Here is a 22,186-nt window from a genome sequence, read left to right on the forward strand (position 1 = left end):
TAAAGCTACTTCCTAAATTCTTACTTAAAGCAGAACTGATTGCCATTACTTATTTCTTTTCATCATTTTAACGTTATCACTCTCCTACTACTCTCAATAAAAAAATGCCAAAAGCAAGCAAGCAAGCAAGCTAGTTCCTCAAATCAGTTGACTGGGGAGTTAAGGAAAGCTCAGTATCTTAAAATGGTTATTTGGCTCAATTGATATGGAAAGAGTTCCTTTATGGCTGCCTAAGCATCGGTGATCCAGCTCCTTGCCCTTCCATTACAGTAGGAATTACTTTTATATCCTTGCAGAATGTGAAACTTTTAATAAGCAATTTCTGTGTAGCCAACTTAGCACCACTGACAACTTTCTAATGTTTAGCTTCCAGTTCATTTAAGGTCTCAGCCACAGCATTTTCAATCACTGCCATAAAAAATAGCAGCATTAATATTGTATAGTCAAAAAGCAGCAAATGGATTCATTAGGTCTGACCCTATCTGCTTGACAGCATGATGAAGAAAATTAAGACCTGCAGGCCTTACAGCAGTGCAAGCACGTGTCAAGAGGCCCCATTCTTGAGGAGGTTTAGCAAGAAAGGGCTCAGAAACAAGTCTTCTCTATTACAGCTCAGCTGAAACACACACACACCATTCCACCCCCAACATGATTGACTCCATCCCTTACAATATTCAGAAAGCTGGTTAAGACTTGTTTTTTCTACAGAGCCTTCACAGATTGAAAGGGGTTTTCCAGAAGGCTTGGAAAGAAGGGCATTGCCTGTATTAGAGCATTTCATTACCTGTAGAAAGTTCTTACTTTAATACCTTTTGGTATGATTAATTTTTCTTTATACTTGATGCACCTATTGTTATGCATGTTTTGACTTTGTAAGCTGCTTAAACTCAGTCTGGTTGAAGTGTCATAACAGTCTCATAAATAGACAAGCAGGTTGTAATATCAATTGAAGAGAGTATTTGTAGCTCAGGGTTGAACTGTGGAGTCCTTGGTGCTCTCTGAGCCTTGTTTTCTTGCAGACATTTCATTGCCAGACTAGGCAACGTCTTCAGTGCAGAAAGGGAGAGGGCCTTGCTCTCTGTTTATATACAGTGGCTTGCCCTGCTTGTGTTGGTGGGGGTGTTGTTCTCTCCTTGGTAGTTCCTTGATTAGGCTGTTGCAAACCCCTGCAAGAAAACAACAAGGCTCAGAGAGCACCAAGGACTCCACAGGTTGTAATATTAAATCATTTCTACTAAGCTACCCAGAATGGGAATAAGAAGACTACTACAAGTAAAAATGAGCGAAAAAGATTTCAAAGCAAGCAAGGGTCCAAGTTTAATTCCATATAGGGGACCTACCTGCTAGAGATAGTGGGACTTATTTATTTGCAATTAAGTAGGTGGGACAGATAGGCTTCAGATTCAGTCACCAGAAGGTGTTTTGATGCACACAGGTGCACAAAAATCTCAGGGTGTGCAATTTGTACTGGTTGAAGGACCACACCAGGCTGTCAACTGTTTTAGGGAAGAGGGGTGTTGAAGCATTCAGCCTCTACTAGACTTAAGACTTTACCCTCTAACCTTGAAAATATAGGGGGGAAAGGCCGAATTCTCCCCCCCCCCGCCACACACACACACACACACACACTAAAGGAGTCTCTTTACCCTCAAAGAGATAGAGAAGCCGCACTTCTTCCACCCCTGGTCTAGAGGAAAACATTAAGCATAATGCTTGTTCGGCTTTGACTTCACACACGCGTACCGCTCCAGCTGAGGCTTGCTCAGTAACCCACGAGTAAAAAAGCAACAGTACCAGGTGAATAAACTTGGTCTTGAGTGCCTGAGCTCCGAAAGCATGTTTGGACATTCAGGGCCCACCCCGGGCCTCACTCCTCAGCGGACAAGCAGCCCAAAGTCCCACTGCTTCCTATCCATCCTCCCGCCCTTTTAGACTCGTCTCTAGACTGCGCAGGCGGAGAACGGTTTCAAGCTCGGATCACTCTAGCGAAGCGTTTCGCTAGGAACTGTGGGTCTGGTAGTCCAGCCCATCTGAGAAATGCTGCGTCGGAAAAAACAACCCTCCTCTTTTGACCACTCCCCATCCCACGCTTCTGCTTTGATCAATGAGACCACAGTTCCCAGAATGCACCACTAAGGATTCCACTTCTATGCATGAAGCATGACTATGGCAACAATGCCCTTTTTTCAACAAGGGGACGGCGCCTAAGACGGAAGTTATAGCGAAGTCTCTTTCCGCTCCAGTCGAACCCGTCAGAGAAGTCCGACGCGGGCAAGCAGAAGATAGCGGGAGACGTTCTAGCGTAGTCAAACGTCCTTCTCTATGGTATTCTGTCAACGGCTTCCGTTCCATTTCCTCCGTGTTATATCATAGAGATAGCAAGAGCTACATCCTCTTAAACTTGTAGTACTCAGATTTCCTGTGCCTAAGCATATCTCTCCCCGCTCCTCTCTTTTGCCCTGGGATTCTGAAGTGTCTTCCTTTCCGCCACGGGCTAGGAAAACCGGCGCCCTGCCTCAGCCTGGCGCCACAACGCCACTTCAGTGGAACTCCCATTTGGCCTTGTCACCACTCTAAGCAAAGCCTGTCCATCTCAGTGATTCGGAGGAGGAAGTTGTGAGCAAGTTTTGCACCGCTCCCAGAGGGCGTTCCGGCTATAACTTCCGAAGCTCTATTGTTTCCAGAACGGCTCTCTCGACGATTCTTCTCTATGGCTCCGCGCCGCCGGAGCCGGAGGGCGGCAGGAGCAGTGAGCCTTTGAACGGGGCGGCCGGGGCGGCCGGGACGGCCGGGGGCCGAGGTGGAGCCGATGGAGCCCGAGATGGAGGCAGAGACGTTGGAGTCCAGGATTAGTAAGTTGGGGAGGACCTCCTGGGTTTATGCCGGGTGGTAGCAGCTGCGTCGGGCCTGCTTGGAAGGCAGCTCTTCTTCGCGTGACCCGCTCGCCCTCACATGCTCTGCGGTTCCCCTTTCTCATCCTGGAATCACTGCTTGCTAGGAAAACGTTGCCTCGGATAGACCTCTTTGCTGGGCCATCTGAGCGAGGGAGAGACCTCTGCCCTCCGTCCCTTCTTTAGTCTTGGAGACTTTTTATTTTTGCCTGGTCCAAGCAAGTAGAGTAGATGAATACTATATAGTCTTCTGCCTTGTACGAATAGAAGCTGTAGCAAGTTTCTTCTCCTGGCCATAGTGCAGATGACAGCAATATTGATTTGATAACGATGGATTATTGTGAGAGACCTTTGATTAGCATTTTTTTTAAAATGAATGCTTGTTAGTCAGTAGCATAGATAATGAAGACTTGAGTTTGGTATCTTCTCAGGGGATAATGTGCACAACTTAATTTTTTTTTCTCTATCCATGTTCCAATCTCCATTCATAGGGTTACCTTATATTAAGCCAGATGTTTGGTTAATTTGCTCAGGACTGTCTACTCATTTAGCAGCACTCCCAAATGTTAAGTAGATAAGTTATTCTAACCTTGCTACACAAAAGATACTGAAGATTAAACCTGAAATCTTTGTTGTATGAACACATGGTTTACCACTAACACTTCTCCCTGTTGTCTCATTTCTGTTCTGTCTGGTGGCAGCATTGCAATAAAGCTTTTAAAACTGCTTTTTCTGTGTAATATGATTGGCAAATGGTCTCTGGCAGACCATTATTTATTACTTCTGATTACAAGTAAAAATATTTAAAGAAAACTTTCTTTTTCTCTCTTTCAATTCAGATAGAGCTACAAATCCTCTAAATAAGGACTTGGAATGGGACAACATCAATGCTTTTTGTGACCAGCTGAACAAGGAATTAGAGGGGTTAGTATGCCTGATCTCATTTTTGACTAATATTTGGGGTTTATACAGTTTTATCTGTGCTCGTTACTAAAAAAAAATCATAATAAAGAAAGTATTCCAAAGAAGCATTCTGAAGAGACTTATGGCTGCATCTGCATCCTTTTATGTTTGCCTAATGTTCAAAGCCTCTGTTTAATTATCTGTAGGTTACTAAATTAACCCATTAGTCTGGGTTTGCATAATCCATTTTGCCAGATAGTTCTGATCATCTGCTGCTGGACAGTTTAAGAAATCCACCAGCAGCTGGTCTTTGAGGTGTGGGATGCTGTCCAGCAAAGCAGAGAGTCTGTTTTGCATTATTGTGCACACTTTTACTGCTCTACAGATTTGCTACAAGCCTGATCCACAGTGGACAGAGTTTGCCTGTAAGGCAGAGTGGCTTTTCCAATATACTGGGCAGCTCATCAACTATGCCAGTGAACTATCTAGCAGGCTTATTTTGATACTGGGTTTAGTGCTCATTCAGAACTGCAAGATTTTTATTTTTTGTTTGACTCGATTTCAGTGCCACACAACCCCAAACCAACTCTAGACAGCTTTTTTGAGAGACCCAGTCTCCTGTTTTATGGTGCTGCTTCCCTACATGCTTATCAGCGAAGCAGCACCAGGCTACAGGGAGTGACCCATAGAATGGTTTTTGGCACTTGTAACGTGCTCTCTTCTCCTGAAGGGAAAAAAAGGTAAGAATGGTAGCAGATAATTCCTTAGTTTCCAAGGGAAGTGGCAGGACTCCAGAAGCCTGAGGTAGCCAATAGATGTCAAGCTCTCCACACCTCCTAGGTATCATCTAACAGAATAGTCAGCAAATCACATCAGGTTTTACTCACTTGGACACTGCTGTGGGTTGTTGCCAGCTTAAGGGGGAAAACACTACTCTAAAGGTGGGACAGCCAAGGGCAACTTAAGCCTGTCTTACTCATGAGCTGTGAACAAGTTGAAAATGGTGTCACGGGGACATAGCAAAAGCAAGAAGTTGCTAGAGCATGCTTGTATTGTGGTTAAATGCAAATGGGGAAAGTGCTATGTGTGAAACGGGAGCTCTGGAAAGATAGAAAAAATAAATAGTAAAAGCAATTAGTTAAGCAAGACTTTGGGTAGGTATATATAAATCAGATATTTAAAAAAACACTATAGTTAGTGGGTAGATTGATGTATTGTGTAAATTTGCATAAAGGATAAAGGGTTTATGCTGATGTCTTTTGTAGAGGATCACTGTTTTAACAGAGAACGTTAAAAGAAATTTCAAAATGTTGCTTGTATGCCCTCTTTATCAGTAGTAGGGCTCTCCAGCATAGTTTTTCTGGATTACTTAGAGATTTCACTAAGATATTAAAACTAGGAATATATTTTTATGGGATGGACTAGAGTGATAATGAAATTTTGACCATGAGAGCAAGTATCTCCTAGAAGTCAACTTCAGTCAGTCTCTTAGTGTCAGTTAACAGTTTGTGAAATTGCCTTGGCATGTTTGCTGCAAAAAGAGGTATAATATCTTAAAACAAGGGTACAAAGTATTTGTAAAGTTTTAAGTACCAGTGAAATTTTCTTGAAGCCAGCTAATAGAAAGTAAAAAAAAATCCCCTGGGAAAAGTGGGATTTCAGACTCATATAGCAATAGGCAACATCTCACCAACACACTTCCTTCATTTCACATAAAGTGTCAAGCTCAAGGTGGTCTGAAGTTGGTCTGAAAAGAATAGCCTCTGGATTGAGAGCTCATACTCCAGTGAACAGTGGCTAATCAGTTATTTATGAATGTATAATGATTGAAATAAAATGAGGATTAGAAAGATCCAGACTCAAGTCTCAGCTCTACCATAGAATTTACTGGGTGAATTTGGGCCAGTCATACCAACCTCCTTCATAATGTTATTTTGAGAGGAATTCTCACCCCATGTGCACCATCTTGAGCTTCCAAGGTGTTGGAGGTAAGACCAGTCCATTTTTGCCAAGTATTACTACTACATTAACTGTTTCTGTGACTCCATTAATTGTTACTATTTCTCACTGTCAGCCCACCTCTAGCAACCCGGCTCCTAGCCCACAAGATCCAGTCTCCACAAGAATGGGAAGCCATTCAGGCTCTCACGGTAAGAAGTCATGAACTGTATCCTGCTTGATTCCTACAAGTTGGAAGGAAACAAAGCTTCTTGATAACTACTTGAATCAGAGATGGTACAACTTACACAGTCTTGGGGTTGTGTTAGAATATGTTGGAAGAAGAGTCGTGATATTATCAAGGCTGAATATGAAAGGTTCAGGATGATTATGATCACTCTGCACTCTGATTTCAAGGACCATACCTTTGTGTCTGTCACTTTTCATGGGATGCCAAGTATTTCAGAAGAGACACCATAGCTGCACTGTCTTCTGGTTTCTAGAAAAACTGCAATTCTGTTTGGTTATTCCTTTAGAGTCGTCAGGCCTAGAAATTTGGCTTGACTATAACTGTATATTTTTATGACTATGGCTTAATTGAGAGAGGGTCTTTTCAGCATTGTTGTGTCAACAGAGACATTACCCTTTCTAGAAAAGGCCATCTGACCCTCTTTTATGGTCCTTTCAATTTCAAGTGAAAATTGCATTTCCAAGGGCAAGGTGGATGGATGATATTCTAGAGGTGACGGACTCATCCCTGGGGGAGCTGGAGGTGTTGACGACAGGAAGCTCTGGCGTGGGCTGGTCCATGAAGTCACAAAGAGTCGGAAGCGACTAAACGAATAAACAACAAGGCTTTTAAAATGTTCAGCTTTAAAATAATCTATTTTTTGGCTCTTGCACTGCTTTTAGTTTTACTTAGGTTTCATTCTCTGGAAGTTTTAGGTTATTTTAGATTTTTATAATATTTGTGTGTTTCGGTTTTTAACTTAAAAAGTATGCAGAGACCTTTGCCCATAGGCAGTATAGTAGATTGATAAATATATTCACCATTCATGTGAAACAATTGGTCTACATGGAGAGCAATAATAACAGCAGTTGTATTAATACGTGAACTCTAAAAGCTAACCCTAACTGAATGTATATGAATTCTAAAGTTACTGAAAAAGCCCTGCTACAACCTACTACTCCCATCCTCACAAATTATGACCATGGTCTCTCTCTATGATTTTAAATGCAATCTAGTTCTAGCAAGAACTAGTGCTATCTATATGTAATCACTTGGGAAAGAGGAAATTCTCATCTGACTCTGAGTCTATTGACATTCGAGATTTTGGATCAGGTGTCTAATAAGGACACTCCTGCTGAGTGCTCAGCTCAGTGTTTCCAATGAATTCTTGTCATCTGTGCCTACAACAAAATGAGAGAGAAGAGGCCTGTGAGTCTCTGGGTCTCTGGGAGCAACTCGCAACATTTTTTCTGGCACAATACAATTTGTGTCATATTTAATTCATATTTTATAGAATGGGTTGTTAGCTCATGTTCAAGTACACACACATGTTATTTGTCTGAATAAGGCATTCTTGGGGTGAGTTCTGGAAACCATAATATGGGTTGTTTATTTTTGGCTTAGCATGTTATTAGTATAAGGCGATGTTCTCCCAATAGCCCCAAGGTGGTTAATTCTGTACTGAGCCATGGTGGGATTGCTTTTAATTATTTCCAAACTGAAGAGACAAGAAAGATAATTTGCACAAAACATGTAGCTCTAAACATGATCAGTGTTTATCAAATCTGTGTCATGGTTTGTAATTTTTGGAAGAGGAGCAAACCTTTTATTACCCTTCCCCCAAACGGAGCTTTCCAGATGTAGGAGAACTTCTAGAAATTATAGTCCAATATCTAGAAGGCATTGGATTGAGGAAGACTGGTTTATATACTTAAATTTTAAGTAGGGAGAAAAAAGTTAATATGAAAGCTTCAGAAGACATACTTTTCTAAATAATATTCTTCTCAGTCCCTGTCCCCATCCCCCCATTCCATTGCATTCTGAAGAAAATGGGGAACTCCTGGCATAGGGACTCTGAGGGTTACCTCCTGCTCTATTTTGCAGGTGCTAGAGGCCTGTATGAAAAACTGTGGCAAGCGCTTTCATGATGAAGTTGGCAAGTTTCGGTTCCTTAATGAGCTCATCAAGGTTGTGTCACCAAAGGTGAGTCCTCATTACTGGTGTGTCAGGTTCAAAGTGTAACTTAGGCAGAAGTGGCAAAGAGCAATTTCATGCTCCAACATGCAGAATAAAAAATAGTATTATTGGCATCACTAAGAAAACCTTGTGTTTTGACTCATTTTAATTTTAGTCCCATGATAGCGTACTGTAAATGAAAAATGAAGAATGGCTAAGGGTGGCTTAATCTATTAATGTCTGATATTGTCAGGATTGCAACAGTTGTGTTTGTGTCATGAAGTAAACCTCGAAGTGAACCCTTGTGTTTTTCTTTAATTCCCTCATGTTAAATATATTATTCGTTTCTTCCTCAGTATTTAGGAAACAGAACTCCAGAGAAAGTGAAATCCAAAATCTTGGAACTGATGTATAGCTGGACATTGGGTCTGCCCCATGAAGTGAAAATTACAGAAGCATATCAGATGTTGAAAAAACAAGGTGGGATATACTTTTCCTTGTACAGAGCTTTTCACTTAATTGTACAAGAATGCAGAAGTTCCTTCCAAACTTTGGTTGATACCTTGGGCTTTTTATGTTCAAGACTACAGAAGTACTGAAGGGATGGTGTTAAGAACTGGGCATTTCTTCGGCCTCATCTCACACACACACACATACAAATAAATAAAAAATACAGAGGGTGGTTCAGTATGATTAAAGTAGGTTAGCTTTTGCTTCATATCTTAGTAGTTACTATGTTAGATGGAAATAATTTCTGTAGAAGATGTGCATCCCTCTTTTTGCCAGTATTAGCCTTCAAAGCAGCTATTTGACTCCTAAAGATGCAGATAATTAGCATTACATTTATGTTACATTTTTGTTACCGTTGCTGTGTCTTCATGTTCCTAATTTGTAAGCAGTGTATTTAGTTTGTGCAGCAAGTATTGAAATGAAAATACAAATATATCCCAAGAAGTACCTTGCAGCACTCAATCTTCCCAGCATTATAGATTTCTCAAGAGAATCAGGGCTTTGCCAAAAAATGATAATTTGAATCTGGTCAAATATGCCTCAAGTGAGAACTGTGTATTATTTATTAATGAGTTTGCTAATCAGAATGTTATGAGGTACTTTGTCTAATGCATTTCTGAAATCAAGTTATATCTATGGCATTCCCACAATCTGTTAATGAAGTTACTCAAATAAAAAAATGAAATAAATTTAGTCTGATACGATTTGTTTTTACAAATCCATGCTGACTACTACTAATTACTGCATTGTTTTCAAGGAGCTTAGGTCACTTCCTAGCTACCAATATCAAACTGGCTGGTTTATAGTTTCCAGATCCTTTTTTTCCCCTCCTTTTTAAAGATAAAGGTAACATTTGCTCTCTCTCAGTCATCTGGCACTTCACCAATTCTCCACATTTTTTCTTTTTTAAAATACTTTTTATTGAAGAATTTTACAATACTAAAAGATAATATGTCCTAAAGTCAGAAATAAAATAAAAGAAAATAAAAGAAATACAAAGTGCAGAGAAAAAAGAAAATTATAAAAAGAACAGAAAAAAGAGAAGGGATAGAAAAAAAAGTATTTAAAGAAGCAACTCCAGATCTTCCTTGCAACAAGTACAAGCAAATTAATATTTTCTCACCCCAAATGTAGTTAGATACATAATTCACTTCTTCCCATAATCCCCCTTTTATCCAGTCACAAATCCAAAAATCATTGTCATTTCTATCCAAGTATTGGCAGAAAATCCATAAAGGGTTTCCAGAATTTTATAAGGATAGTTCTTATTTTAACCCTGATCAAATAGATCAACTTTATATTCCTTCCTTTTGCCTCAAACAGTCTCGATCTTTTAATTCATCAAGTTGCTGTCACAGAGTTAAATCTCCATTCAAACTTTCTTTCTCCCATCTCAAAGTTTTCTTCAAGGCTCTAGAAACCTTCTTTTGTAAATCCAGTAATGTTTTTGTCCAGGTCATTTTCCATCCCTTCATGTGTCATTTGTATTTCCACTCTTAACAATCATCTCTGTTTTATAATCCACAGTTTCTTCAAAATATTTCTACATTGTTTGGGATTTTCTCTTCTACATCGTTTACATCTTAGACTTCTTGAAAATCTTCAAGAAAATATGTTGGCAGGTGTAGCAATTATTGCTATCAGTTTAGTTGTAAGTTTCTCTCCCTGTTCTTCAAAGATCCTTTGAAATGCCTGAAGTGTCATAACTTTATCTGTCATTTTGCAAGTTTCTGGGTGGAACTTTAGTTCCCCTCTAGTGTCCCATTTCTGTATTCACAAAATCTTAAGTTTATTTATTTTAAAGTTTCCACCAATAACTCTTTCCTCATAGACTCAACAATTCACACTCCCATAAAAATGTTTTGTTTTATTTACTCAGTTTTTCAAAGTTCTTAACAGAAGTCCTAATATTCCAAATTCATCTGGTCCCTTAATCCATTTAAAACTTTCATAGGTTAAGTTCTTACTTAGCTCCTTGCCATTTATTTTATGTTCTTAAATTCTTTAAACTGTAAGTTAATTTTTCTATTTCAGGATGAAGTTTTACTCACCAGGTGGATTTTCAGACTTGTTTGGAAAACCTCTTATAACTTTAAAAAATTTGTAATTCCAAAAGCGATTAGAAAGTGAGGTTAGAATAATTTAGTGTCCATAAAGGCTCCACCATGGCTGACAGTTTGATGGCTTCTTTCGTCTCCCGGCACTTAGACCCTGGGTGAACTGCTGTGCTGTGGTCTCCTTGCGCTGAGCAGCTGTCTGGAGCACAAACGGGTGATCTCTCCTCTTCTTGTTCAGGGAGGCTCCGTTGGACTGAGGTTGTCACCGGTCCATCAGTCGTTGCCGCAGCAGCACCTGTAGTCATTTGCAGATGTCTGATTTGCCATTTTCCTCACCCGGAAGTCCCAGCTCTCCACAATTTTTCAAAGGCAATACAGTAGACTTTCAGTTAACCAGCACCCATGGGGATTGGTAGATGCCGGATAAATGTAGTTTCTGGTTGCTTGAGAGTTACTGTTAAACCCTAATACCCACTAGATGGCAGCAGAGAGATGCAGATTTTTTTTTCTGGTTGCTTGAGAGTGCCGTTTTTTTCTGGTTCAATTTTTGTTGATACAATACCAAATAACGGTTGCTAATTCATCTAGCCCTAGAGATTTGAACTCATTAATTTCCTGACAATATCTCCATCAATCCCAAGCTTCAGTCCTGCTCCTTCATGTTGGTCTTTACATTTGCCTAGTGAAATCTATACTAGCATATTAACATCTTCATTGAGCATTTATTATATGATTACTTTCCTTTTATTTTGAACCTTTCTAAAGAAGCCCTTGTTCTTGTACTGGTCTTTGTTCACCAATCTCAGTTTATCGAATTTATTTTTCCACACACCCTCTCTACAGTTCCACGCTCCCTTGTTCCATGTTCCTTGGTGACATGTCCTTGTTTTTTATCTCCTATATGTGTTCTTTTTTTTATTCAGATCTTTACTACACACACAGTCTTCTGCTATCTTTGTCTTTCTTTTTTCCTCATGGTATTTGGTATTTCCTTATGTTATTTGGTATTGTATCTCCTTTTTTTAAGGAAAGCCCACTCATCTTGATCTCCTTTCCCCATTAGCATCTCTGCCATAGGAATCTTAACATCACTCTGAGTTTATTAATATCCATGTTACTGAAGTCCATATTCAACTACACTGAGCTTAGCTGTCTTTCAAAGCAAGAACTTGAGCACTATGTGATATCTTTCTCCTATGTTCTTCCACTTGCTTATTGGTTCATATCATCAGCAATAGTCAATCCTCTGGTCCCTTCTTCTTTGAAGGAGAAAGTTGTCAACAAGACAAATCAGGATTTTTCTGGAAAGAGTGTGCTTGGTGCTCTGTCTTCCAACAGATTTCAGTACACTAAAGTCCCTGATCATCACTACTTTATTCCTCTTTGGAAGATCTGCAGTTCCCTTTTTGGAAGGCAGGCTTTGTCCACATCTTCTCCTTAGCTGAATGAGTAATAGGAGAAACCAGCAATAGTTCCTCCATTTATTTTAACTGGAAAGCTGTCTACTTCACTGTAATGTTCATTTGGAAAAAGAGGTCAAATTGGGGAGTCTCGTTATATTGGCCTGATAGGGAGATGGAACATCTGTCTATGAAAAAGATTTTATTTTTGGCCACTTGGTGGAGATGAGGTAGCTGTGTTCTTCTGTTTGTTAACATGTACGTTGGAAAGAGGTGCTGAAATATTAACATATATAATTTTGGGATACAGATAGTAGAATTTCTACTATATATGCCGAAAAAGAGAGAAGTCTTGGTAGGATCTTTCCTTTCATTCCAGGGATTGTAAAATGTGACCCCAAGTTGCCAGATGATGCACCTTTCCCTCCACCTCCTCCTAGGCCAAAGAATGCAATCTTTGATGATGAAGAGAAATCCAAGGTAAAGACTAATTCATTGACTAGATACTTTACAGTAATTCCTTTGCTTTGTCTAAGACTTGAAGCTCTTAGCTTTTTCAAGGTAGCACATCACCTGAAAAAGTTTTGGGTGGAAAATAAAAATGTGAACTATTTAAGGGTTGCAGTGAAGTAATACTCGCAGGTTTTAGTATGTTTGGCTAGGGCTAAGATTGGATGAGGCAACCTGTAAATCTCTATTTTTTGTTCCTCAGTTCTCATCATTCTTGACTATTGTTTTTGGTGGGTTTTTTTTTTAATGGACTGGTGGGATCTGTAATCAGACAATTTCTGGAGAGCCCAGGTTGCCCTGGTCTGGGGTAAAAGATGAAATTGTGTGTACACATAGTTATAACAATGGGCCGTACAATTCAATATAATATTGTTAAAACAAATTGGCAACACATCAGAGGTTCACCAAACCTCCTGCTTTTCCTAGCTTAGTCAAGTTTAGAAACAGCCCCTGAAATCTGGCTGTTTATCTTAGTACATCACAGAGAGTGCAAGCCTGCTCTAAAGAGAAAGCAGAAAATATTTAATTTATCCTTACCCTATTGTTGATTATTGTAATACGTTCTGGGGTATCTGGTCTCTTAGCAATACACATAAGGCTGAGGTTTCTAAAGGTCTGGCTGATTTAAAAAGATGGCATTATGTGGAAAGTAATGCTTTTAAATTACCAGTTCTCATATATCTATTCCTTCAGACACTCTTCCATTTTAAGCTGTCCTCAGAGGCCTGTTTTCTTCTGATCTCTGTGCCTTTGCAGATGCTGGCCCGCCTGCTCAAAAGTTCCCATCCTGAAGATCTCCGAGCTGCCAACAAACTCATCAAAGAGATGGTTCAAGAGGTAAGCTTTGCCTGAGATGTGCCTCCACCCCCATCTGTTTACCAGTTGGCATTATTTGATAATCTTTTCTTCAAGGACTTATTGCTTGGGCTCTTCCTCAGCACAACCTTGTGAAGAAGCTTAGTCTGAACAAGTTAACTGCATTATCAACCAGAAATTTCAATATAGATTTTGCCAGTAAAGAACCACACTTCTCCTGCTGTACTCATGCTTATTCAAGCAGCTTGCGAAGTGCAAAGCTAGGATGTAGAGAAAATGGCTTTCAAATCTGAGTGTATTCACATATTTCATGGGGACCTTTCCTATGCATGTGGAAGGCAGAGGTTTCCAAGATTCAGAAATAAAATCTGTTCTTGAAATACAGATGCGTAGAGAAACGTGCAGTGAGCTATAAAAACTTTCTGTGGTAGCGTAGCCTGGGGTTGCTTAGGGGGCTGAGGTAGTTGTAGTCCCTTAGCATTCAGTGATCTTGGTACAATAATACTGGATGGCATCAACTGGGGCTCCCTTCAAAATCATTGAAGAAAGCAGGATTGCCATGTTTTACATTCTCTAGTCTTCTTAGGGTTAGGAAGAGGACCCAGTTGTAACCCTTCCTCTTCTTCCAGGACCAAAAGCGAATGGAGAAGATCTCCAAGAGAGTGCATGCCATTGAAGAAGTGAATAACAATGTGAAACTGCTGACTGAGATGGTGACTAACTACAGCAGTGGAGAGATGACGGAGAGCAGCGAGGACCTCATGAAAGTGAGGAAGGAGCTGTCCACGTTTTGCGTTTTGTTTTGCAACAAGTCCTAATGGAGGATTTGAAATTTGTAACTACGAATACACATAGGATTCTTACATCATGAGCAACAAATGTCCCCTTTATGTTTGCATGAAGAAGCTGAAGTTGTTAGTCCAATATGCCCTTACAAGGCATCACTGAAAACACTTGATGCTGAGATGTCTGTGTGTCTTAATGTAACAAAGTTTGCTTCGACTGGTAACAAAGTTATTTCCTGAGTTTGATCTTCTAATTCTAAGTATCTCCCCAGTTACCCTTGAGGCTCAGCTGCCTGATTGTTTTTTTGTTGAGCCAATGGCTGCTTTACATTTCTGTGTCTGTTGCTTAAGCCACATTGTGACATGAGTAAATGTCACCTGCATCCAGCTAAGATTTGCAAACATTGGTGTGTGACTGTGCTAATAGATGTATATGTTCAGCAAGTTTACTATTATTTTTAAATACTATCATCTAAATTACTTCTAATACTACAGCTTCAATTACTGTTAAGTTGAACAGGTTCCAGTTCACATTATACCACATTTTTGGCATGTTTTGTGCACTACCGTCTACTTCATCAGAAATATTCCATGCAGTTGTTGACATGGACTTCAGTCTACAGAAAATGTATATGTTGATATGTTAATCTTTAAGCTGCCTCAAGACTGCTTATCTGTTGCAGCAAAAGAAAACGAACATGGTCACCTTTCTAATCATCATTACCATTTGTTTAGTCTGTTGTGTATAATATATTGTAACACCACTTCCAAGCTTTTAGATTGACCATGCTGTTGGGAATTCTGGTAGTCTAACACTCTGGAGGTATCAGGCTGGGAAAGACTGATAGAATCAGAAGCTGATTAGGTGATTAATCTGACCAGCCTCCAGAAGTGGGGAGAACATCTTTTTTGCTCTTTGTGTCTACCAGATTAACCACAGTAAACAAAGCAGTGCCTGGGCTTACATGCTGCATTACTAAGATATTATGAGACGTGCTTGATTTGGCTTAATGCATCAAATGAATCCATTTCTTGGCTTATTTCAAAAAGCACAGTTAAAACCATAATTCAATGTATTGTGTGCACCCAACTATTGAATTTCGCCTTTAAACCTGAAATTTAGCAAGTGATGTCAATTAATGATAGCAGAGGTGTTAATGTTGCAGGAATGGCCCAGTAGAAGAAATAACAGTGAATCCACTCACCTCTGGCCACCCATTTAATTGCTAATGGCTGAGCAAGGATGAAAAGGAGGCTGCTGTTTTAGGATCTGTTGCTTCAAGGTTGTCCAAATACAAGTTCCAAGTGTGTCCTCCTAGGCCACACTGGTCCTGTCTATTGATACTCCAGAGCTCTTCTGAGCGGAGTTTCCCACTTTGTCTTTCACTTTACTTTTTTCCTTTTGCTTCTTTAGATGTGAATCAATTTTATAATTTCAAATAGGTTCCCACAGATATAATTAGTAAAATAAAAACACCCCAAATAATCGACTTTGTATTTTTATGCCTAGAAGTGCATTTAATTATGCTGAACTTTGACATTCCTCATTATAGGAACTGTATCAGCGCTGTGAGCGCATGAGGCCCATGCTTTTCAGGCTTGCTAGTGACACGGAGGACAATGATGAAGCACTGGGTAAGTATGGCCAGTTTCCTCTGAGCAAGCATCCAGTCATGCATTAGAACAATTTCAGATAAACTCTAGAAAGTCAGTAGACTCCTTCACATTCCATTATGAGTCCACCTAAATCATGACATCCTGGATTAAAGTGCAGGCAGACTTACCTTGTGCCTAGACTTTGTGACCTTCCACGTGTGGCATCATCTCCGTTCCCATCCCCTGCTGAGCATCTGTGTGTCTTTGCTGTTCTAATCAGGTTAGCTAACTGAGCGGAAGCAGAATTGCTCATGCATCACTGTGTAGTCTTGCCGCTCATATACTGACCAAGAGGATTCAAACCTTTCTATTTACGTTGGCTGGATTATGAGCAACTACCAAATGTCATAAATGTAACTATTTCAGCTAAAGGTTCATAACTAATAATATAGGTTTAAAACATTTTTATTTATCCTTGTAGAAAAGTTAATGTTAGGCTGTATCTTTGTTGTTGTGGAACATTTGCCCCATGAACCCTCATTTTTATCCTTGGTCTTCTTGCAGCTGAAATTTTGCAAGCTAATGACAACCTAACACAAGTGATCAATTTGTACAAGCAGCTTGTGAAAGGAGAAGAGATCAATGGTGAAACTATGGCGGGTTCTCTCCAAGGTGAGGAGGCTGGATAATAGCTGCTGACCTAAAAGGAGGGGGCTCAGGGTCATGTCTAAATTAGAAATCTGAATGTAAGATGATCGTATAGGAGATAAACAAAAAGCCCAACTTTAGGATTCAAAAAGTGATCTTATATGACTAGCTCATTCTGATTTAGTCCAGCTCTAGGACTGGAAAAATAGAGCAGTAATTAGGAAATTAAGACTGAGGGGAGTTGAGATATGATTGGGATTTTCACAGATTAATCTCTTGACTGACATAAGGGAGTGATTGTTAAGAGCTGTGTTTGTTGCTCCTCTGTTCTTCTTGGCATAGACTTTGTTTCTTTTTTTAGGTAGCACTTCTGCACTTCTGGATCTGTCAGGGCTGGATGTGCCAGCTGCAAGCCCTGCCTACCCAGCCATACCAACTTTCTCAGGCAGTAGCTCAGCGACTGTGCCAGAGCAATGCAGCTCTGTCTCTTTGTTGGATGATGAGCTCATGTCACTAGGTAAATCCATGCTTATGTAGGATAGAAAGTGACGGTTCTGAAAGTGGTGTGTGAGCAGAGTGGAGTGGGCCACGTGGGAATACTTTTTTAAAAATGAAATTTAAGAAAAATTTAATTTCTTTCTCAATCTCTTCCCTTGCTTAAAATTCTGTCATCTATGGAAACAGGTCTTGCAGTATTGTCTGTGTTTCTCAAATGTTTAGCAGACCTTTATGAATACCAGTTGCTTGCTCTGAGTGTAGCTTTTCGTCTCTAACAAGGATATTCTAAACAGGGAAAAAGAAGGTTTAGCCCTCCACAGGCTGTCAGCTCTGTCAGCATTGGCCAGGGATGACGAATGGTAGGAAGAGTAGTCCAGTGTCATTTGTTATCTATCTCCCAAACTTTATTCAGAGTCCTAGCACCCTCTTTATAAGACCAACTGCTTTGATTATTTAAAACTTTTAGATTAATGGGATCTCCTTTCTCATACCTGATCTTTCCGATCTCCTGTCTAGGGCTTACTGATCAAGCAACTTCCTCAGTCCAAGGTGCAGAGCACAGTGGGTGGAATAGTTTCCAGGTAAGGGGCTTGGTTATCAGAAAGCTGAAAGGACACCATTGGTTGATACAACTTTGGAACTAGAGATCAATGGAATAATAAAGCTGCAACAGCAGATTCTTGAAGCTTATGGAGTGTATTGTATTAAGTGTTAGCAGAACTTCATGGAGACTGTCAAAAATCAAGGATAATGCTTCAACCAAAATGTATCCAGGTTATCTAGTGGAAATCTTTGTGTAGATTATTTCAGCTGATTATTGAAATGTGCCCTTGCATGTTGAAATTGATGGCATTTCTGTAGCACAGATATTGTGAAAATTGTGTGCAACTTCCACACAGAAGTAACTTATGAAGAAAATCCTCTAACGTGAGCTGCTTGGTTTTCTAGGTCTCCTTTAATTTCAGATTGTTAGATCTTGATTTGAGAAGATGAGAAACAGAGCCTTATTTCAGGTGAAGCAGACTCAACTAAAGTGTGAAGCAAGCCTCCCATTCTCATTTTTCCCCAACCAGCTTTCTGTAAAGCAAAGGAGAGCTTACTCTCTTGGAAGGGATATTAGAGAACCAGCAACTTGAGCCTCCCCTTTTTCATAGAGGCATTATGTCAGAAAGCTTCATGAAAAGGCACACTGAATAGAGATGACCACAAATAAGTAATCAAATCCATGTCATTCCTTGAATTGTGCAGGTATTGTGGGCTCCGTGCAAATCTCTTCTGCTGTGTAGAAAACTGGACTTTTCAGATCATATCTGGGAGGACTGCAGTTATTTGCAGTTGCTATTAACCTGTGTGAAAGAAACCTAAGGATTTTTCTGTGCTCTGTATTGCATGTAATACTGTTCTTTATCCAAAGGTTGTGCTTAATCTGTTCAGTTTGGCTGTGCTTCTGTTGGGAGGTGTATCAATTTTTCTTCTTTTTCTTAGTCATCTGAGAGCCCTGAAGTCAGTGTCCCTTCAGGACCACCAGCTCCAGGGGGGAAAGTGGATGCTGGACTGCCCGCATCTCCTGCTTCCTCTAGTGGTATGGATGATCTGGATCTGCTGGGCAAGACTCTGCTACAACAGTCTCTTCCCCCAGAATCTCTTCAAGTCAGATGGTAGGAAGCAAGGAGGGGAAGGGCGGGAAGGGCAGAGAGTGTTTCTGAAAAGGGAGTAGTGTCTGCTGAGGGGAAAGCCAGTTTTTGTCCCTTCTGTTGAAACTCTCACTCTCTTTTGCACTTTGCAGGGAGAAGCAGCCACCTCCTCGGTTAACACTGCGTGATCTCCAAAACAAAAGCACTTCCAGCCCATCTCTGAGCACTAATAGCACTCAAACTTTCTTCCCAAATCTCTCTTCAAATCCTGCTGTCACCCTGCCCTTGGAAAAAACAGCACCTGTTTTGGCCCCTCAAGGGTCGCCAACTCTCTCTGGAACTGCAAGCCTTCCAACAGGTCTCCCAGCTTCCACATCCCCCCTAGAGTTCTCACTGATGAATGTCACTGTGCCTCTGGAATCTATCAAGCCAAGTGAGTTTGGGCAAAGCTTTGAAGAATGGCCTTACTCCAAAGCATATGGCTTAGCTCATTGATGGAGGTCACTTAGAAAACTTTTTTTCTGATTTGTGCAAAGGATTCTTCTCAACTTACATTTGTAAGATACCCACATTATCTTAACCTGGCTTTTGAAAGCCAAGGGAAGGAGGCTGAGGAAAGTTGAAACTTGGGTTTACACAAGTTGAAATTCAACCAGGCTAAGGAAGGTGGAATTTGGGGGGTTGACCATTCTACTCCGCCCTCCTGAGTAATAACATTTAGACACTGAGTGCTGCTTTAGAATGGACCAGTCAATATTCTCTCTTGTGTTTTGTGCTTCTCCTGGTACTTTGTTCCAGGCAACATCCTCCCAGTGACTGTGTATGACCAGCATGGTTTCCGTGTCCTCTTTCACTTTGCCAAGGACTCTCTGCCTGACCGGCCTGATGTACTAGTGGTGGTCATCTCTATGCTGAGCACAGCCCCTCTGCCCATTAGGAACATCATCTTTCAGTCTGCTGTCCCCAAGGTAATACCTTTATGCAGATGAAAATTCCGTGTTCACCTACTTTAACTTGTTTGAGTACACTTAGGAAGTAGTAAATCACCTCCCTTCCTGAAGTTACTTACTAGTTCTCTTTGCTTACTACTTCTGTTGATTTTTCCAGTAGAGTTAAGGAGAAGTCATAACTTAGTGGTGAAAAGCATGACTTAGTTTCATTCCTTGCTTTCTCTTACCAAAAGGCTATTGCTGATTAGCAGTTTAAAATGCAACATTTTTCAGAAAATCTGTGGTTTTGGAGAACCACAACCAGTTACAGTAGAATAATTCTGTTTTTTGTTTGGGATTAGGGTTGCACTTTCATACCTTCATGTTGATCTAGAAGGAGAAAGTCCCATGGCAGAGCAATATGTTGATATGCTGCCATGCTGCCCTGGGCACATTGATTGCAGTGGCTTGTTCCTTGAAATAATTTTGGTTAGCTAGTCAAAGATCAAAAAAATTAATGATTGCTTTCATATTTCCCATTGTCTGCTCCTTGAAGGAAAAAAAATGAATGCTTCATAAAAGCCATAAAACAAACTTGAATTATGAATTATGAACTAAAAGATCTGAGGGGTCATATTATTATATTAATCAAACTTCTGATCCCAGAGGGAGATGTTTTAGGGAAATAATGATAGAGCTGATGGATGTAGTTTTATTTAATTCATCAGTCCAGTTCTTCCAGATGGGAAATACAAAGCCTACAACCTTTCTAACTAGGTAATGTCATTGCCTGGCTGTATGGAGGCAATTCATGTTCTTTAATGGTTAAATCATTGAATTGTTCTAATGTGCTTTTATTTGTGCAGATGATGAAAGTGAAATTGCAGCCACCCTCAGGGACAGAGCTCCCACCATTCAACCCAATAGTGCCCCCTACAGCAATCACCCAGGTCCTCCTGCTTGCAAATCCACAAAAGGTAACTTTGCCTCCTTAGGAAATAAAGCAGGCTATGTTCTTTGCCTAGAGTTGTCTTCCTCAGAAGTGCTAGTTCCCCTACTCTACTCCTTGCCCCATATTTGCAATCCACTGTCCTTGCAGAGAAATCTCAGCCATCATCCCAGAGTCCTTCTCTTAATTGTTATACACTTTTTTGTCTGTCTAGGAGAAAGTGAGACTACGTTACAAGCTGACCTTCACCATGGCAGATCAGACTTACAATGAAATGGGAGACGTGGACCAGTTCCCCCCTCCAGAATCATGGGGAAATCTCTAGTGCCATGGCCAGTGTGCGGTGTCACATTTCTAAAGATTCTGCCTTGCTTTGGACCAGAGCCTTCCCAGGATTGGCTGCTCTTTGGACTCTGCTTTCAGACTGCAATGGCAGGCACAGGAGGATGAGAGGCAGAGAAGAACACGAGGGGATGCCTGTCTTGGGGTTGGTGGGACAAGAATGATTGAGTCGCTGTCTGTTCTTACTTGATTTCGGGGTCGCTTATCCTCATCTTGTTGTCTCACGTTATGCTTTTCCTTCAGTGGAATAGTAATATCAGCACAGATGAGCTTTGAAGAGACACTTTAGATCTTCCTTGCAGCCTCCCCTTCTGCTGAAGTAGTATTGGACCTTACAGTTTCCCATCATTCATCTCTTCCACTTCTGCACAAGCAACCCTGACACGTTCGGGTTAATAGATCGATTCTGTTTCTTTTTGCTGCAACACCAAGGCTTGATGGGGCAAAGTATTTTGTCACAGGAGAACTAGTTGGCCCATTTAAAGCTTTGTGAGTTAAACATCTTTAGGACTACAGGGTAGTTGTTTCTGTTTTGCTAGATAAGGGGAGGAGTGTTGGCCTAATTCTCATTATTCTTGGTTAACATTCTAGGAGCCAGAACCAGACTAAGTTAACAGGATGGGCAACAAAGATTATAATGGAAGTCTCAGAACTGTTCTGCTCCGTGCTGTCCCTTTCTGGGAAAAGAAGCAGACTATACCAATATACAACATGCAGAAAGATGCAGGATCCATCTTCAGATCCACATTGTTGTGTGCAAAGCTCCTAGCTCCATCTTACATAATTCAGTCTTTGAAACCCACTAAAATACAGTGCTAGGAGGAAGTAGTTGAGAGGGAGAGAGATGTTCCCATAATATGTTTCCCTTCAAATCACTACCAGCTACAGCTATCCTTCTCATTTCCATAAAATGGCATGCTCAGAGATGCTGGACTAGAAAACACGCAGTCTATGGCTGATTTAGTTTCATGAGCAAAATGCCCATGGAAATGTTAGGAGTTAAAGGTTCAGCTGGTTTCATAATAAGTTGCTCCAAGAGGGATGAAATTAAGATTTACAGGCAAAAGCAATAAATGGGTTTGAAATGGTGAATAACATTTTTGCCCAGCTCAGTTGTGTGCTTTCTTCAGTCTGTAATTGGCAGGTTTTGATGGGAAATCCTTTCTAAAGTTGGGTTCTGCTGTGGCTGGATACTTTTAATTTCTAGTCTCTTTTTGAGGTTTGTCTTTGCCCCCTACTCTTTTAGAGTTGGTTTCATTTGGGTATGAAGTGTGTGTGTGTCTATCTGTGTGTATGTGGATATACACACACCCATACACACATACAAATTCTGCACATGGAAAAGAGCCCTAAAATAGACTGTATGAAATCTGCTGTACTAATGAGAAATAAAAAAAAGATTTCTTCCCTGAAGTGCATTCTAAGAATTGGGACCTCTTGAAATAGCATGAGGCTCCTATGTAGAATTGTAGTCTTGTAAGTCTCTTGCCTTTCTCCGACTGGTAATTTATAAACTTCCTTTTGAACTTGAACGGTTTGCAGTCACTCTGTTTTTGGCGGAAAAGAGGAGTGGCTCTTCACATAATGGCTTATGT

General features: G+C 40.4%; 1 protein-coding gene across 1 annotated transcript; it reads left to right on the forward strand.

The window, feature by feature from the left end:
* The first annotated feature begins 2,466 nt into the window (after positions 1 to 2,466).
* GGA1 (golgi associated, gamma adaptin ear containing, ARF binding protein 1) lies at positions 2,467 to 22,123 on the forward strand. The gene is made up of 17 exons (XM_063309380.1): positions 2,467 to 2,852; positions 3,731 to 3,815; positions 5,869 to 5,944; positions 7,846 to 7,944; positions 8,274 to 8,397; positions 12,264 to 12,364; positions 13,151 to 13,231; positions 13,840 to 13,977; positions 15,549 to 15,630; positions 16,156 to 16,263; positions 16,601 to 16,756; positions 17,254 to 17,318; positions 18,223 to 18,395; positions 18,524 to 18,804; positions 19,170 to 19,339; positions 20,167 to 20,277; positions 20,464 to 22,123. The coding sequence occupies exons 1-17, from the start codon at positions 2,810 to 2,812 to the stop codon at positions 20,572 to 20,574; spliced, it is 2,004 nt and encodes a 667-aa protein (XP_063165450.1). The 5' UTR covers positions 2,467 to 2,809; the 3' UTR covers positions 20,575 to 22,123.
* Positions 22,124 to 22,186: the final 63 nt, after the last annotated feature.

Source organism: Candoia aspera, chromosome 7 (assembly GCF_035149785.1).
Source record: "Candoia aspera isolate rCanAsp1 chromosome 7, rCanAsp1.hap2, whole genome shotgun sequence".
NCBI lineage: Eukaryota > Metazoa > Chordata > Lepidosauria > Squamata > Boidae > Candoia > Candoia aspera.